The sequence below is a fragment of the Amblyraja radiata genome, chromosome 31 (assembly GCF_010909765.2).
Source record: "Amblyraja radiata isolate CabotCenter1 chromosome 31, sAmbRad1.1.pri, whole genome shotgun sequence".
Taxonomy (NCBI): Eukaryota; Metazoa; Chordata; class Chondrichthyes; order Rajiformes; family Rajidae; genus Amblyraja; species Amblyraja radiata.
In genome coordinates, this window is record NC_045986.1 from 28,253,217 (window position 1) to 28,268,120 (window position 14,904).

Sequence of the window (14,904 nt, forward strand, 5' to 3'; positions counted from 1 at the left end):
ACATTAAAAGATTGCCTCCTAGAATTCTTCAATTAGCTTTATAAAGGATAAATCAAGTGCTAAATAAAGATCAGAATGTAAACATATAATTAGAGTAGCAACTGAAAGATAAATAATATTTGTGGAAAAAATAATTTTACAACCCATTCGCTGGTAGATTTTGCCCATTTGTAGCTTGGTTTAGTTTAGAGACACAGAGCCCTTCGGCCCACCGAGTCCGTACCAACCAGCGATCCCTATACATTAACACTACCCTACACACACACGAGGGACAATCTTACATTTCCACCAAGACAATTAACCTACAAACCTGTACGTCTTTGGAGTGTGGGAGGAAACCGAAGATCTCGAAGAAAGCCCACGCAGGTCACGGGGAGAACGTACAAACTCGGTACAGACAAGCACCCATACTCAGGATCGAACCCGGGTCTCTGACACGGTAAGGCCCTTAATGTCAAAATCCTATTGCTGCCGGCACTAATCCACAGACTACACTGTTTATGGCCTTCACCATCGCAATCTAGCTCGAACCACTTGAACTATTGCGAATATGAACCCTATCTGAAATGCCCTAGGGTAAACTACCCAGAAAATTGTCAATGTCTAGAGGGCATGACTTTAAAATGAGATGGGCAAAGTTTAAAGACAGCCTATAAGGGGCAAATTATTTTACACAGAGGGTGATGGGAACCTGGAACGTGCTGCCAGGAGTGGTGGTGGCAGGGGTGGTGGTGTCAGGGGTGGTGGAGGCAGGGGTGGTGGTGGCAGGGGTGGTGGTGGCAGGAGTGGTGGTGGCAGTGGTGGTGGTGGCAGGGGTGGTGGTGGCAGGAGTGGTGGTGGCAGGGGTGGTGGTGGCAGGAGTGGTGGAGGCAGGAGTGGTGGTGGCAGTGGTGGTGGTGGCAGGGGTGGTGGTGGCAGGGGTGGTGGTGGCAGGGGTGGTGGTGGCAGGGGTGGTGGTGGCAGGGGTGGTGGTGGAGGCAGATACGATAATGGCATTGAAGAGGCTTTTAGATAGACACATGGATATGCAGGGAATGGAGGGATATGGATCACATGCTGGTAGAGGAGATCAGTTTAACATGTTCGGACAGACATTGTGGGCCGAAGGGCGTGTGCTGTACCATTCTATGTGATGTAAGTTTTTAATGGTGTATTTAATTACTGCAGGGGAAACGATGAGCCTTAAGAAAATTGTAATGTGCGCATATGATTTTCTAATGTGAAATTCAACTGCCTTTAATTGTGTGAATATTTATATTTCAGCTGCTATTATAATCATATTTTAAAGATCTGATCTTTAGCACTCAGTTTAATGTGTAGAAGGTTAATTTGACACTTGGTTGTAACAGCGTGGCTGGTTTCCAGGTACCCTTCACTGAAGGGCAGGCACTTCATGAAAGGCTAATTCCTACACTGCCAGATGCCACCACTGTTCAAAGGGACGGGAAAGATGACGAGGTACGTCCCTCCCTGTGGATTAATGATGCCATCTTGGGCTTTAGAGACTTCAGTCATAGGCGAAAGCGAAGAGTAAAGGACGTGAGGGTCTACTTGGTGTTGGATTACTGAGAAACCAGGATTGGCAGCAAATGAAACTAAAGGGCCTGTCCCTTTTATGCAATTTTTTTTTGCCGACTTGCCGGCACCCGTCATAGTTGTCCGAAAATGTTCAACATGTTGAAAATCCAGTGGTGACCAGCTAAAATAAAAAAATTCCTCCAGTTTGATGACCTGGAAAAGATCATCCACACATTCATCTCCTCCCACCTAGATTACTGCAACTCCCTTTACACTGGCATCAGCCAATCTTCCCTGTCCCGCCTGATAACTGGTCCAAAACGCCGCAGCGAGACTCCTGACGGGCACCCGAAAAAGGGACCACTGCACCCCGATCCTGGCCTCTCTCCACTGGCTCCCTGTGCGGTTCCGTATAAACTTCAAGATCCTCCTCCATGTCTACAGAGCCCTCAATGGGCTTGCCCCCACCTACATAAAAAGTCTTCACACCCACCACTCCACCTCCAGGCCCCTCAGATCGGCCGACTTGGGTTTGCTGAATATCCCACGGTCTAGGCATAAGCTCAGGGGCGACCGTGCCTTTGCGGTTGCAGCTCCTAGACTGTGGAACAGCATCCCCCTTCCCATCAGAACTGCCCCCTCCATCGACTCTTTTAAGTTAAGACTGAAGACTTATCTATACTCCCAAGCCTTTCCTGACGTCCTCTGAGTGAGGGCTACATGTATATATGTATACATATATGTATGCAGCTTGTTTTGTTGTGCTATTCTTATAACAAATGTAAAGCACTTTGGCCAACGAGAGTTGTTTTTTAAATGTGCTATATAAATAAATGTGACTTGACTTGACTTGACATACAGTCGTCGTCACCCTGTGACATGTCGCGGTTGATGAGAGTTAGGGGGAGAGGGGAAGACAATAGGGACCCGGTGTTGGGGGGACCACCGTGAGGGATGGTGGGAGAACACAAGGGCGGGGCGACACTCTAGTTTAGAATCCTCTACCCAGGGGATAAGTCTGCGTTTGTTTGTTCATTTGTTCCGTTGAAGACTCTGTGCACACGACAGCCAGCCAACAGTCGCTTGTCTTTTTGTTTTTGTTTTCACTTTTAATCTCATGTTTTTGTGTACCTTGTGTGTTGTGACTGTCGGCAGACCTACTTCCCTCCGGGGATAAATAAAGTTTATCGTATTGTAGATTTCCCCATGGTAAACTACCCAGACATGTCCACCTGTAGATTATCTGGGTAGTTTACTATGGGGCATTTCAGATATGGCTTATATTCACATTAGTTCAGCTTGGTAAGTTTGCAGATGACATTAAAGTGTGTGGTATTGTAGACAGCGAAGAGCGCTATCAAAAATGACAGTAGGATCTTGATCAGCTGAGCAAGTGGGCGGAGGAATGGTGAATGGAGTTTAATGCAAATAAGTGCGAGGTGGGAAGTCAAATCAGGGCACAACGTTCACAGTGAATGGCAGGGTCCTGGGGTGTGTGGAGTAGAGGCATCCCTGGTACAGTTCCCTGAAAATGGCATCGCTGGAGGATGGGATGGTCAAGAAGGCTCTCAATACATTGGCCTTCATTAGTCGGGGCATTGGGTTCCAGTCCGTGGTGCGGTTCTTCAGCGGGCCCACTGGCGGGCGAGTCGACCGTCTCTACGGGCTGTGCACCTCTCCAGGATATTCCCGCCACGCCCGCGGCACATACTCTCTGGTTTGAGCAGCATTAAATATGCTGAAGAAATCTAATCTGTTTCCAGACACACACAGAAAGTTGAAACACTTCCCAACCAGTTTGTTTTGCAAAGTTAATTAAATGCCTATGGAAATACGATTCAGTCTGTCTACAACGACTTGTCTGCATGCATCATTGAAACTGTCATCACAATCTCTGTCCCTGTGGGGAGCTTTAGTGTTTTTCCATAAAACTAATTTATAACTGAGAAGGGACCATCAGGTCTATCTTTCCTCAAACCAAGTACAATGTATCCTGTCGTGGACCCTACTCAAGAGTCAAGAGTGTGTCACTATCATTATATAAAAATAACGAGCAAAGAATAAAAGTACAAAGACAAACTCATCAACTCAAAACAAAATAGTAGACCAGATTACAGTTTTGAACACCAGTATCAGAAAATATTCATCTGAGATTTACCAGTCATTGCCATCACATTCATAAAGCAGTCACTAGATGGCAAATATCTAATTGGTGACCCTTGGACTAATCGGACTTTACTGGACTTTATCTTGCACTAAACATTATTCCCCTTTTCCCGTATCTGTACACTGTGGACGGCTTGATTGTAATTAGGTAAAGTCTTTCCACTGACTGGATAGCACGCAACAAAAAAGATTTTCACTGTACCTCCGAAGAAGGGTCTCGACCTGAAACGTCGCCTATTTCCTTCGCTCCATAGATGCTGCCTCACCCGCTGAGTTTCTCCAGCATTTTTGTCTACCCTCACTGTCTACCTCGGTACACGTGACAATAAACAAAACTAAACTAAATTGGATAGCATGCAAAACAAAAGCTTTTCACTGTACATGTGGTTATTATATTCAACTCATAGAATCATACAGCTCGAAAACTGGTCTTTCGATCCAGCTCGTTCATGCCGACTAAAATGGCCCTTTGACCCACATTGCTGTAAATCTTTCCATTCCATGTACCTGTCCAAATGCCTTTTAAATGTTGTTATTGTACCTGCCTCACGCATTGTATTTAAAAAGTTGCCTTTCCACTCTCAGCATTTTTTGTTCCACACAACCTTTCTGGCAGAGCAAAGATTATAGATTCTTGGAGCTTTCGATAGCGTAGACAACCAGCAGCAGCCGTTGATCATTGATTGTTGCTCATTTCCACGGTGGGTGGGTGGGTGTGTGTGACTGGGCCAACTCTGCTGGAGTCAAGCTGCAGATATCACCAATATCTAGTCCAACACATTTTTCTCATTTTCTGTGCTGCTCTTAATTACAGATTAGAAGAGGGAGGGTGATTTAATGCCACTCAGCAGAACTGATGAATTAATACTGAATATTTTGTTGAATCATTTATTGCTCACAGTTTAAATTAGTACCGAAATTCGGAGCTCAAGCAAAATTCTGCATGTGCAAGAAAATTATGTTCCCTCAAATGCCGACCAACATCTAACCCATCTCAACATACACTTCTCTCCTCACTGACCCACACTGGCCCCTTATGACCCAAACTCAAGGTGTACCCTTTCACACAAATCTTTCAAGTTCAAGTGAGTTTATTGTCATGTGCCCCGGATAGGACAATGAAATTCTTGCTTTGCTTCAGCACACAGAACATAGTAGGCACTTACTACAAAACAGATCAGTGTGTCCATATACTATAATATAAATATATACACACATGAATAAATATTCTGGTGCTCCGCAAAAGTCGTCGCTGGCAGGCGCCATCTTACATTAACATTCTGCAAGTTTGTCCCGTTTTGGAGGGCACGACTTTGAGGTGAAATGGGCAAAGCTTGAAGGGGATGTGCGGAGAAAGTTTTCTATTGTTACACAGAGGGTGGTGTGTGCTTGGAACGGATGATGGTGGAGACATGTACGACTGCGGCGTTTCAGAGGCATTTGGATAGGCACGTGGGTATGGAGGGCAATGGATCACATGCAGGCAGAGGAGATTAGATCATCTCGGCATTAAATTCTGCACAGACATTGTCGGCCGAAGGGCCTATTCTTGTGTTGTGCGTTGCTTTGTGTTCAATGTCCTTCTGTAGCGTGAGTCACATCCCCTCCGCTGCTCAATTTATGGACTTCTCCACAATTCTGCTCTAGCCCACTCCACACTGACGAGAGAACTCACTTGTCTCTAGTAACACTTAATGATTCAAACCATGAACCCCTGCTAGTCTGTTTCCTCTGGCTTGAAAAGCCACTTCAAGTCGCCCAAGTATTTTTTTTTTTTTTGATCATCCCTCTCTGCGTTACAGCAAGAGCCATTCACTTCCCTTTCATCGTACACTTTCTGTGTGCTTGAGGCTATGCAAACACAAACTGTATTCTGATTAGAAGGTAGACAGAAATGCTGGAGAAACTCAGCGGGTGCAGCAGCATCTACGGAGCGAGGGAAATAGGCAACGTTGGAAATAGGCAACGTTTCGGGCCGAAACCCGTAAGGGTTTCGGCCCGAAACGTTGCCTATTTCCCTCGCTCCATAGATGCTGCTGCACCCGCTGAGTTTCTCCAGCATTTTTGTCTACCTTCGATTTTCCAGCATCTGCATTTCCTTCTTAAACACTGTATTTTGATTAACTTTGCAACAGAAATGTAAAGGAACCTTTTTGTATAATTGAAGCACGCACGACTTTTAACTGTCTTGAATATTTAATACAAGTTAATTAACCAGACACGGGAATGTGTACTTAAGACACCGATGACTACAATATATATATATATATATATATGCTGTTGCAGCACAGTTGGCACTCGATAGTCGTTTAGGTAATGGTTAGTGTAGAAGAACACTTATTTAGGAACAGAAGCAAAGAGGGTCACCAATGAGGTGAACTACTATCTACTTTCATTGTCGAGCCTCGACTATCTTTGATAGGACTTTGGGTAAGAAGGACTTTGTGCCTGAAGACCCGAAACGTCACCCATTCCTTCTCTCCAGAGATGCTGCCTGCCCCGCTGAATTGCTCCAGCATGTTGTGTCTATCTTTGATCGGACTTTACTGGCTAAACCATATTCATTTCATTTCACTGCACATCTCGTATGTGTATGTGACGAATAAACTTGACTTGACTTGACTCCCTTATCATGTATCTGTAACTGTGAACGGCTCGATTGTAATCATGTTTTGCCTTTCCGCTGACCGGCTACCACGCATCAAAAGCTTTTCACTGTACCCCGGTACACATTGACAATAAACTACACTGAGCTGAACTGACTATGGTGTGGCCCAATCGTTCCTGATTTGTGAATGATCAATACAAACCTTGGATTGTGCGGGGTTCAAAAGTTGGGTGGTTCTGTTTGAAGGATAGCTATAGGAATATTACAAGCATCTCGCGTTAATGGATGACGGAGAGAAAAGCAGCCCAGGAATATCACTGCCAATTCCTACCCAAAAATTGCTTCTAATTAATTCAACATTGTGTTCTGCTGCACTGCCCTGGTAATTAAATAATCTGCTGATGCTCAATATCCAAACTCATTTGTGTTAGTTCACAACAGGCACAATGCTAGAACTCAGACCAGTATTCTGGAACAAGATCCAAGACAAATAGTCGTTGCGGAAAAGGATGTTTCCCAGGATGAGACTCGTGTCCCTCAGAGGAAACACTTTTCCTCACAGAGAGTTGTGAGTCTGTGGAATTCTCTGCCTCAGAGGGCGGTGCAGGCAGGTTCTCTGGATGCTTTCAAGAGAGAGTTAGATAGGGCTCTTAAAAATAGCGGAGTCAGGGGATATGGGGAGGAGGCGGGAATGGGGTACTGATTGAGGATGATCAGCCATGATCACATTGAATGGCGGTGCTGGCTCGAAGGGCTGAATGGCCTCCTCCTGCACCTATTGCCTATTGTCTATTGTCAGTTAAACGGGAAAAAATAGAATAAAATTAATAGATGATTTTATCTCATTTAATTTGGTGTTACTTTTCCTTTATATAGCAATGAATTTGCAACCTGTTCCAAGATGCTTGATCCTGTAACTCGGCAGTAGTAACTAGCAGGGCGGCACAGTGGCGCAGCGGTAGAGTTGCTGCCTTACAGCGCCGCAGCACCCGGAGAAAATCCACGCAGGTCACGGGGAGAACGTACAAAATCCGTACAGACAAGCACCCGTAGTCAGAATCAAACCCGGGTCTCCGTAAGACAGCAACTCTACCACTGCGCCACCCTGTAAACATAGAACATGGAAAATAAAGCACATGAATAGGCCATTCGGCCCATAATCTCTGTGCCGAACATGATGCCAATTTAAGCTAATCTCACCTGCCTGCTTGTGATCCATATCCATGTGCCTGTCTGGAAGCTTCTTAAACGGCACTAATATATCTGCTTCCACATCGATCCTGGCAACATGTTCCAGGCACCCACCACCCTCTGTGTAAACAACATATTTACCCCGCACATCTCCTTTAAACCTTGCTGCTTTCATTGTAAAGCTTTGCTCTCTAGTCTTTGACATTTCTACCCTGGGGGAAAAGACTCTGACTGTCTACCCTGCCCACGCCTCTCATAACTGTATATACTTATCTGCTGTTACTTGTTTGTGTTTTACAGGTGAATGGACACTTAGATTATATGAAGCAAATGGACACCATATTAAAGGCTGTTGGTGTGAAAACTAAGGAGTGCCGACTGGAGGACAAATGGAACATTAGCGCCGGCTTTAACCCAGGTGAGAAGTCTGGCAGTGAAGGAGAGGGGCCTTCAGACAGCTCGGAGATCAAATGTGCCGGAGAGAATGGGTCGCATATGGCCCTCGCTGAACCCTCTGGTTCCTTGTCAGAAGATGATGTTTTGGAGACATCAAAACCAAGCCCGCACTCCCCTGCTGCAGAAGGTCCAATATCGGTGGTACAATCCACACTTTCTCCTGACAAGGATAGAACTACTGACCATGAGTTATCATCTGGAATCCCAGAGTTCGCCAAAGACCAAGAAGAACGTTAATTACAAACTAAAAATCTGCTACTAATGGAATCCGATATCAGGTATTTTCACCAAAACCAATTTAAATTGAACGTACGACAGAGGCACTTTTGTAAATAAAGAGATTTGAGATTATATTTCAGCCGGCAGGTTTGCAGTAATGGGAAGCTGGACCAATTGTTGATTTGTGTACAATTGCTGTGAAAGCCTTACTAATTAACTAATGTAATTTAATTTTGAATTTGAATATTATTTAATTAAGTGCGATAATGTTGCTGTGTTGGAAATGAGCCACTAACAAAATGAAACCTCATCCTTTATGTCACCCTGTGCTTTCCCTCCCTGCAGACTCTAATTAGGTTTCAGAGTCAATTTAACCTCCATTCTGTACTGAGTCGACAGGTTCTTATGTGGCTTCCATGAGAAAGAATATTTGTCAGATTCTGAATCATTCATTCAAAAATTCTTCCATTGACGTTCCTATGATATATTTTTTAAACCCAATGAAACTGCTGTCACAAATAAAGTACCCATGATTATGGATATGAGGTTGACTTGACTATAATCTTGCGTTGTATAAGCATTCTTCTGACACTTCAGACTTGAGAGATACAGCGTAGAAAAAGGCTCTTCAGTCCACCGAGTCCGTGCCGACCAGCAAACACTACACAAGCACTATCCTACACACCAGGGACAATTTACAATTTTTTTTTACCAAAGTCAATTAACCGACAAACCTGTACATCTTTGGAGTGTGGGAGGAAACCGGAGCACCCGGAATAGACCCACAAGGAGAACGTACAAACTCTGTACAGACAGCATCGGCAGTCAGGATCGAACCCGGCTCTCTGACTCTACAAGGCAGCAGCTCTACTTCTGTGCCACTTGTCTCAGTTTACTTGGCATCAGTAGGCACTTGGATAGGAAACCAGCTGGAATCAATACACCATGGATTGGTATTTACAAAGAGGATGTGACATGATCTCCTTGGATGTGCCATGAGCTCCTAATCTGAGGAAGGACATTCTTGCCATAGAGGGAGTACAGAGAAGGTTCACCAGACTGATTCCTGGGATGGCAGGACTTTCATATGAAGAAAGACTGGATAGACTCGGCTTGTACTCGCTAGAATTTAGAAGATTGAGGGGGGATCTTGTAGAAACTTACAAAATTCTTAAGGGGTTGGACAGGCTAGATGCAGGAAGATTGTTTCCGATGTTGGGGAAGTCCAGAACAAGGGGTCACAGTTTAAGGATAAAGGGGAAATCTTTTAGGACTGAGATGAGAAAAACATTTTTTACACAGAGAGTGGTGAATCTCTGGAATTCTGGAATTCTCTGCCACAGAATGTAGTTGAGGCCAGTTCATTGGCTATATTTAAGAGGGAGTTAGATGTGGCTAAAGGGATCAGTGGGTATGGAGAGAAGGCAGGTACAGGATACTGAGTTGGATGATCAGCCATGATCATATTGAATGGCGGTGCAGGCTCGAAGGGCCGAATGGCCTACTCCTGCACCTATTTTCTATGTTTCTATGTCTATGATACAAAAGAACATTAGACATTCTTGACTGAAAAGGACAAAAAAGCAGTTTGGGGATGGTGTGTGATGACATTCAAACTGGGATGATGGTGAATGACATCATCGTGATTCTCATTACCGCTAGTGTCGGATGGTACAACATTGTCAGTGAAACTATTGCTGGGGGAACTCAGCGGATCAAGCAGCATCTGCGGAGGGAATGGGTAGGCCACGTTTTGGTCAGGACCTTTCTTGGGGTGGGAGATTGCAGCCTTCACGTGGTCCGCCCTGTTTCGACGAATGCAATCAACCTGGCGTGCACAATCAAATAAGATCAGATAGAACAAGTTGTCCTACAGCCTTAGGCTGTGCACGCCATACGCAAGAAGAAGAAGGACCTTTCTTGAGACCGATTATAGCCAAGATTCGGAGTCGTTGCCTGTCCATTCCCTCCACAGATGCTGCCTGACCCATTTAGTTCCTGCAAGCAGACAAAAATGCTGGAGGAACTCAGCGGGTGAGGCAGCATCTATGGAGAGAAGGAATAGGTGACGTCTCGACCCGAAACGTCACCTATTCCTTCTCTCCATAAATGGTGCCTCACCCGCTGAGCTCCTCCAGCATTTTTGTCTACCTTCGATTTTTCCAGCATCTGCAGTTCTTTCTTAAACATTGAGTTCCTGCAGCACTTTGTGTTTTGCTCAAGATTCCAGCACCTGCGGTTCCTTGTGTCGCAGTGAAACAAGTAGTGGACAATATATATTAATAAGAATAGGCTATATACTCATGTCATTGAGACAGACACTATATATCAGAGAGGATAAGAGAACAGGCTGTAACATTGATGAGAAAGAAGACAACTAAATATCGCAAGGAAGCCAACAGCAAATTATGGTATTAGGAAAGAGAGAATAGAACATTTCAACATTTCTGAGGATAACGATAGATTGTGTAGAAAGATCGCAATATCAGCAAAACTATTGCAGATATTGTGATTATTGGAGGTGACAACGTCTTCACACAGAGAGTGGTGAGTCTGTGGAATTCTCTGCCTCAGATGGAGGCAGGTTCTCTGGATACTTTCAAGAGAGAGCTAGATAGGGCTCTTGAAAATAGCGGAGTCAGGGGATATGGGGAGAAGGCAGGAACGGGGTACTGATTGGGGATGATCAGCCATGATCACATTGAATGGCGGTGCTGGCTTGAAGGGCCGAATGGCCTACTCCTGCACCTATTGTCTATTGACCTACGAACCTGTACGTCTTTGGAGCGTGGGAGGAAACCGGAGCACCCAGAGAAAACCCACACGGTCACAGGGAGAACGTACAAACTCCGTACAGACAGCACTGTAGTCAGGATTGAACCCGGGTCTCTGGTGCTGTGAGGCAGCAACTCTACCACTGTGTTGCCCTGAATGTACCTAAATGTTCTCGTTCCTGCATGCCCTCCCCTCCCCCACACATACACTGGCTTCATTGCACATAATGGACAGGATACACTATCTGGGAGAAGGGTCTCGACCCGAAACGTCACCCATTCCTTCTCTCCAGAGATGCTGCCTGGCCCGCTGGGTTACTCCAGCTTTTTGTGTCTATGGTCAGGATACACTCAATTATGAGCAGATTGGTCATAATGATCCTTGATAGAGTATTTGCGACATTTGCAACCCATATATGACAAGGATTGTTGGAAATTTTGAATTGTGCTGTTCCTCTCAAATGTCAGACATTTGAACTAATCTAAACTATATAGATATGGATATTTATAAATGATTTGCGACCTATAAATGATTTTTCTCAATCCTTGCATTAGCCAAAATGCAATTTGTTATTTACATGAGCCAACCTCATGTCTGAGCTTTCTTCGATATTTCAAGTAGAAAGTGAATTATTTCCCAGTAAATTCAATACTCCACTTGTGATTTTGAAGAGTTTCAGGCTAATGGACAAGGGAAAAAAAACTCCGATACAATAATGTGTAAAGGGGAACAGCAATTATAATGAGAAATCACACTGGGAATTGACAATAAGAGTATTCTTCACACCCTCAAACACAATAAGGTTGTGAGCATGAACAAACCACCTCTACTCTTGTGGGAGCCAAGGAAATATATCAACTGTAGCTTTGAAATCTCTCGAAAGCAAATGAGAGGAGATCAAGATCAGGCTGGTACAATTGCTATAATGATTGTTTTATCGTATGCTGTGTATTATAAGTGATTCATTTCTGAAAACACACAATGAAATTACGGGTGGTGAAGTTTCGAACGTTAACACATTCATGTGACATTGGGTGACTATTTTCTCTCAGCAATGGCCAAGTCTGGATAATGGTGGAACGTGGAACATGGAACAGCACACGAACAGGCACTTTGGCTCATAAACCTAGTGCCGTGTTGAACTAAACTCATCTGCCTGCAAGTGATCCATATGCCTCCATTCCCTGCACATCCGCATGCCTATCTAAAAGACCCTTAAACACCATTGTCTTATCTGCCTCCACCACCACCACCTCTGGCAATGCGTTCCCGGCACCCATCACCATCGGTGTAAAAAAAGCTCGCCCACACATATCCTTTAAAATTTGCCCCTTTCATCTTAAAGCTAACCCTCTAGTTTTTGACTAATCCACCCTGGAGAAAAGGTTCTGACTGTCTTCCCTATCTAGGCCTTTCATAATTTGTTATGCTTCTATCAGGTCTCCCTTCAATCACTGGTGTTCCAGAGAAAACAGTTCAACCTTTCTTAGTAGCTAATACCTTCTTATCCAGACGGTATTCTGGTAAACCTCCACTGCCCCCTCTACAAAGTCTCCACATCTTTCCTGTAATGGGAAGACCAGAGCTGTAAACAATACTACAAATGTGGCCTCACCAAAGCCCTGTAAAGCTGTATCAAGTATAAAGCATCAGTATACATTCTAACCACTGGAGGACACAAAGTGCTGGAGTAACTCATCAGGTCAGACACCATCTCAAGAGAACATAGATAGAGATACTGCCTGACCCGCTGAGTTACTCCAGCACTTAGTGCCTTTTGTGTAAACCAGCATCTACAGTTCCTTGTTTCCATTTTCTATCCACTTGAGGTAGAATGTTTGAACAAACATTTAGACAGGCACATGGATTAGATATGTTGAGAGGGATATGAGCCAAACGCAGGCAGGTGGGACTCGTGTAGATGGGGCAAGTTGGTCAGTGTGGTCAAGGTGAGTTGGTTCTACCTGTCGTGGTGAGTTACTGATGCATCCAGAGCAAAAAAAATTGACATCACAAAAATCGAGACTTCAAATGACAAATATGTTTACAATTGCAAGAAAAGAAAATCTTCCCAACTAAAAATGAGAATATCAAAGTATCTAAAGATATTAAATTAGTTTCGTGACTCAAGCAGGATTTAACTTGGAGAATTAAATCTCAAACAATATTATTACGTGAAACATTATCTCTGTCCCCCTCTCCTCAGATGCTGGTTGATCTGCCCAGTATTTTCCTGCATGCTGTGTTTTTATTTCACGCAGTAACCCATCTGAATTATTTTCCTGATATTGTCTGCAGCCTCCCAGTGTTTTTTCTTGATGCCGAGTTCATATGTTGGACTTGCTCCTGGTTGCAATTCCTTCCTGTGATTTTGCAGAAGGGATTAGCAGTTTGTCTATTTTCTAAGAGAGCTGAGGGATGAATTATTTAAATTAATACTTTTGTGTGCGTTGGTTGAATGTGCAGCTGAACATAAAGCCGAGATAAAGTCTTCCAGTTAAGGCTGTAATCTCCACTAGGGCCACATGAACATTGTCCCCTGTCCTGGAAGTTCTGTCCCCCTCAGAACAGCGGCAGTCATGGTTCCCAACCCATCTGGAGCTTTGAAGTGCAGGAAGGAACTGCAGATGCTGGTTTACACCGAAGATAGACACAAAAAGCTGGAGTAACTCAGCGGGACAGGCATCATCTCTGGAGAGACGTTTCGGGTCCAGACCCTTCTTCAGACTGAGAGTCAGGGCAAAAGGGAAATTAGAGATATGGACGGTAAATAGAACAAATGAATGGAATATATGCAAAAAGCAACGATGATCAAGGAAGGGTGGAGCCCACAATGGTCCGTTGTTGTCTTGGAGTAGATTGAGAATAGGTTATGCAGGCAGTGAAACTAGTTGGAGAACTGGGGTGGGGGAGGGGCGGAGAGAGAGGGAAAGCAAGGGTTACTTGAAGTTAGAGAATTCAATATTCATACCGCTGCCCAAGTGAAATATGAGGTGCTGTTCCTCCAATGTGCGTGTGGTCCCACTCTGACAATGGGGGAGGCCCAGGAGAGAAAGGTGTTTGCTGGGGGCATTTTCGAGTCAATTATCCCTGACTTCAGTCAATTGCTGCCCCACTAATTCGGGACAGCGATCTCATCTCTGGCTATACTTTGGGGGGCGAGGATATCTAATCCACATTGGGTCCCGACTGCAAAGGTCGCCTATCCATCCATGTCCTCAAGAGATGCTGCCTGACCAGTTGAGTTCCTCCAGCGCCTTGTGATTCAGTCTATTGGCGTGTTGAGCTGGTTGATGTGGAGTTCTTGCTCCGTCTGTTCCAGGTCGAAGAGATGGAGTGAGTCCACGCCAGCGGTGTCGGGCAGGTTGTCCTCGTGTTGTTGGCCGCTCGGAGTCGGGATGGGATCGCTCCGGTGGATGGCAGAGTCGCCCGAGTCGGTCTCGGGTTGAAGGGCCAGCATGTTTCTGAGGGTGAGGGGAAGCCGGGGGCCGCTGTTGGAGTTTCTCCCGGTGAACGACACGACGCTCGGCCGCCGCTCCCACCAACGCCGGAAACACGGCAGGTATCTGGCCATGGCCCGCTTGAAGTCCCGCATAAAGAGAGGGTAGATGATGGGGTTGACGGTGCTGTTGCAGTAACCCAGCCAGGTCAGCACGTCAAACAGCAAGGCCGGGACACAGTCGCAGACCGCCTGCGGGACAGACAGACAGACAGAGCACAGGATGGCAACAATAAACTGGCAGGGGTTCGATCACCGCCCCGGGAAAACGCGGCCAACTCCCGGGAATTCATCGGAGTTGATCAACAACACGGCGGAAAAAAATGCTTCGAAACGTTCAACCTTCCCAAACTATCAGCGGGGCCGGGGTGGATTGTTCTCGGGGTCCAAGGTAACCTACCCCTGTCCCACGGTACGAGTTCATTCCAAGAATTCTCCCGAGTTTGCTCTGATTCGAACTCGGAGATTTACG

General features: G+C 45.2%; 2 protein-coding genes across 3 annotated transcripts in view; one reads left to right on the forward strand and one right to left on the reverse strand.

The window, feature by feature from the left end:
- Positions 1 to 8,720, forward strand: part of tmco4 (transmembrane and coiled-coil domains 4) — a 70,069-nt gene extending 61,349 nt beyond the window's left edge. The window contains exon 15 of one of the 2 annotated variants that reach the window (XM_033048322.1): positions 7,784 to 8,720. In XM_033048322.1, the coding sequence (XP_032904213.1) occupies positions 7,784 to 8,176 (393 nt within the window). In that variant the 3' untranslated portion in view covers positions 8,177 to 8,720. The remainder of the gene's footprint in view (positions 1 to 7,783) is intronic. The other variant, XM_033048324.1, reaches the window with a different exon arrangement.
- A 5,403-nt stretch (positions 8,721 to 14,123) lies between these two features.
- htr6 (5-hydroxytryptamine receptor 6) overlaps positions 14,124 to 14,904 on the reverse strand; it is a 4,496-nt gene continuing 3,715 nt past the window's right edge. Inside the window, exon 3 of the mRNA XM_033047819.1 lies at positions 14,124 to 14,624. Coding sequence (XP_032903710.1) covers positions 14,199 to 14,624 — 426 coding nt within the window. The 3' untranslated portion in view covers positions 14,124 to 14,198. The remainder of the gene's footprint in view (positions 14,625 to 14,904) is intronic.